Source organism: Miscanthus floridulus, chromosome 2, assembly GCF_019320115.1.
Source record: "Miscanthus floridulus cultivar M001 chromosome 2, ASM1932011v1, whole genome shotgun sequence".
NCBI classification, from domain to species: Eukaryota; Viridiplantae; Streptophyta; class Magnoliopsida; order Poales; family Poaceae; genus Miscanthus; species Miscanthus floridulus.
Window position 1 is genome coordinate 128,197,641 of NC_089581.1, and position 3,155 is coordinate 128,200,795.

Here is a 3,155-nt window from a genome sequence, read left to right on the forward strand (position 1 = left end):
TTCGTCTCCTTCCACGAGCGTGGCCTCGGCGTCCCGGCGGACCGGTTCATGTGGGCGCTCCCGCACTACTACGGCGTGGAGCTCCACAATTTTAATCCCAACTCCATCGCTCAGGCGGCTATCTTTGTTGCCGTCTACGAGGGGTATTTAGGGATCGCTCCCCATTGGGAGTTGTGGCTCCATCTGTTCCGGGCGGGGCATACTACAAAGCCGACGGGCACGTCGGGTAAGAGGAAGGCAGCGAGGGCTGGAGGCTACACTCTCCAAGTGCGTTAGGACCGCCTGGACCTCTACATCCCGGCCCAACTCGCGTCCTCCAACCGTCGGTGGTACATGAGTTGGTTTTGCCTCTGCAACGACAACGGAGGGCTTCCCCCCTACATCAGGCGGATTGTGGGGAGTTGCCCGGAGAAGTGGAAGTGGGGTGTCCCAAAGGTCGACCAGCCCAAGCTGGAGCCGCTCCTGGAGGGGCTGGCGAGGCTGCGGGGCCATGGCCTCACCATGGCTGTGGTTGTGGCCGCGTTCCACCGCCGGAGGGTGCTGCCATTGATGGCTCGGCGGCGGCGGCTGTTCGAGATGAAGCCGGGTGAGCCCATTGAGGGCACCTGGATGTCCTCCTCCACCCTTTTCGAGGAGGAGATTCTTTGTCGGGTGGGGGAGACGGTAGAGGCGAAGCTGAGGGGTGGCAACTTGACCCCTATCGCGATGCGACCATCGCGGGGGTTCCTTTCGCTGGTAAGTCATGCGCCACTGTAGCCTCTGGACCTCCTTAGTCTCCCCTTACCCCTTGTTCCCTCATGTGCGTTTGTCGTTCCTTCAGGGGATGAGGGACGTGCGCTCCTCTCCACCGCCCGTTACCGAGGACGTGGGGCGGCGGGCGATCAACCACGCTCACGCCAATGCGCATAAGAGGTGAAAGGACGCCAAGGCAGCGAGGTGCACGAAGCACATCCTTGTGCGCGAGGAGCTGGATAAGCGCCGTCGTCAACAACGGAAGGATGGTCTCCCATTGGAGGAGTCCCTGTTGACGTCGTTGTCGACGGAGGCCTCGGATGGGAATGACAAGGGCGAGGGAGGGTGAGGTCCCTTGGACCACCTTCCTGATGTCATGGAGGTGGCGCCCGGGGTGTCGGCAAGCAGCCCGGCACCCCTGGGAAGGGGAGGAGAAATGGACCCGGGGCCGACGGTTGCCTGCTCTGGGGCCAAGGCCGACACGCCCGAGGCGCGGGCGTTAGGCAAACGTGCCATCAGCCTGGTAGGCTCGGCGGCCGTGGTGGAGCAGGTGGCGGTGGAGGCGACGCCACCGCCCCTGCAGAGGACCGAAGGGGCGCCGAGGTCCGCTGAAGACCGACCGGCGCCGATGGATACAGAGGCGACGCCTCTACCGCCACCTCCGCCGCTGCGGATGAGGTTTGCCGTGGCGAAGCGGGGGCCGCCCCATTCAAGGCAAGTGTATTCTTGGCAAGGTCATGGTGTCTTCCATTTGCTTTTTTGGTCTCGCGCTGACCCTGTAGGTTAATTTTCCTTAGTCGGAAGCGGCCTGCGGGCGACCTTCCCTTGGAGCCCCTTAAGGCGCTTAAGGCAAGCCCCGGCTCCTCCGCCCACTGGGTGGCGGAGGCGCAAGCCGCCATCCACCGCAACGCGGCGTCGGCGAGGGTCGACCTAAAAGAACCGGCCACCCAAGGAGGGGCTGCCGAGGCGGCCCCTACACCGACGAGAGAGGGATCGCTCCCATCCCGCGGGGGCGAGGCTCACGAGTCGGATGGGGCCAGCGTGCCCTTGGTTGCCGAGGCCCCCGGGATCTCTGAGGCTGAGGCGACGGAGGACAGGGCGCCCAAGGCCGCCGAGACCACGGTGGCCGTGGCTGGTGTTTCTGCGTCCTCTGAGGCCACGATGGCAGAGGCCGGAGCCCCCGAGATCACCACGGCCGTCGTAATGGTGGCGGGGCCATCCGTCCAGGAGGCGGAGATGAAGGCGGTGGAGGCCTCGGTGGCGCCCTTGGCTTAGGGGCCGCCGTTGTTATGAGAGAGCGCCCGGGAGGCGGAGGTCTATCCGATCTCTTCCGACGATACCTCCCGGGCGCAGGAGGTGGTGGACGCCGAGGACGCTGGTGCCGTGGAACAGCTAGCGCCAATCTTGAACGAGGGAAGTTTGGCCCTCGTGCGGGCGCGACCCGAGCCTTGCGGGTGGGACCACCCACGGGTACTGTGGCGGAGCCGGGACAACCCTGAGGGGGAGCCTCTGTTCGCCCTCGAGGACGCAGCCGAGGGTAGGCGGTGGGGCACCTTCGAGCAATACCGCCAGCTGGTGGAGCGGTCGCTGCGGACAGCCTTGTCCGTGGTGGCCGACGAACTGCCCGAAATCGCCCAGGTTCGCGTTTTTCTTTCTCGCGTGACATCGTTCTTTTTTCGGTTTTGTCGCAATCGACGACCTCTGTTCTGTTTCCTCGGGAGCTCGAGACTCGGTCCCTCGGGAAGTCGGTCTTTCTCCGGCAGGAGAGAGGCATCTGGGACCAGCTTCAGCGACAGAAGGGCCTTCTTGCTGACGCTAACGAGCTTCTGTCGACGTGAAGCGTGGAGGTCGAGGACCTCCACCTTCGCTGTGCCGACGCGAAGGTTGAGGCGGCCATGGCCCAAACGCAGCTCGCCCCTTTGGCAGCGTGGGTCAAGGAGCTGGAGGAGGAGCTTACCCGCGCGATCAGCGATCGGGATGCCTTCAGGTCCTGGGCCAAAGAAGCGACGGCCTCGGGCAAGGCCCTCACCGGGCAGCTGGGGGCAGAGGAGAGTGCGCACCGGCTGACAAAAGGCGCTCTGAGCGAGGCCCTTATTGCGGTTGAGGCCTCGCAAATCAAGGCTGTGGTTTTGAAGGGGGCGGTCGAGGGTGAGTTCTAGTCCCCTTGTTTTGTTTCCTTTTCCTTATGTTTGCTCCCTGACTTCCTTGTATGATGTAGAGCTAGGAAGTGAAGCTTCCAGGGCGGCCAAGGCCTCTAGGTTCGAGGCCCAGCGGTTGAAGGAGAAGGCCGAGGCCTGTCAAGCCAAGACCCGTCGCTGGGAGCAGAAGGCCAAGGGTGAGTTCCGTGGGCTTCCGTCCCTAACTTAGGTTGTCCTTTCTCTCGCTCGACCTCATTCAATTTTCTGCTGTGCAGAGTCAGAGGC

The 3,155-nt window shown here is 63.9% G+C and overlaps 1 protein-coding gene across 1 annotated transcript; it reads left to right on the forward strand.

Moving 5' to 3' along the window:
• The first annotated feature begins 1,108 nt into the window (after window positions 1-1,108).
• On the forward strand, window positions 1,109-2,007 carry LOC136537045 (uncharacterized). The gene is made up of 2 exons (XM_066529141.1): window positions 1,109-1,410; window positions 1,515-2,007. Exons 1-2 carry the CDS (start codon window positions 1,109-1,111, stop codon window positions 2,005-2,007), a joined length of 795 nt encoding a protein of 264 aa, XP_066385238.1.
• The last annotated feature ends 1,148 nt before the right edge of the window (window positions 2,008-3,155 follow it).

Bases quoted from the DNA above. Each gene is read 5' to 3' on its own strand.
- LOC136537045 (XM_066529141.1), top strand. From the start codon at position 1,109: ATGGAGGTGGCGCCCGGGGTGTCGGCAAGCAGCCCGGCACCCCTGGGA. The intron at 1,411-1,514 runs GTTTGCCGTGGC...CTGACCCTGTAG, and splicing joins CCTCCGCCGCTGCGGATGAG to GTTAATTTTCCTTAGTCGGA.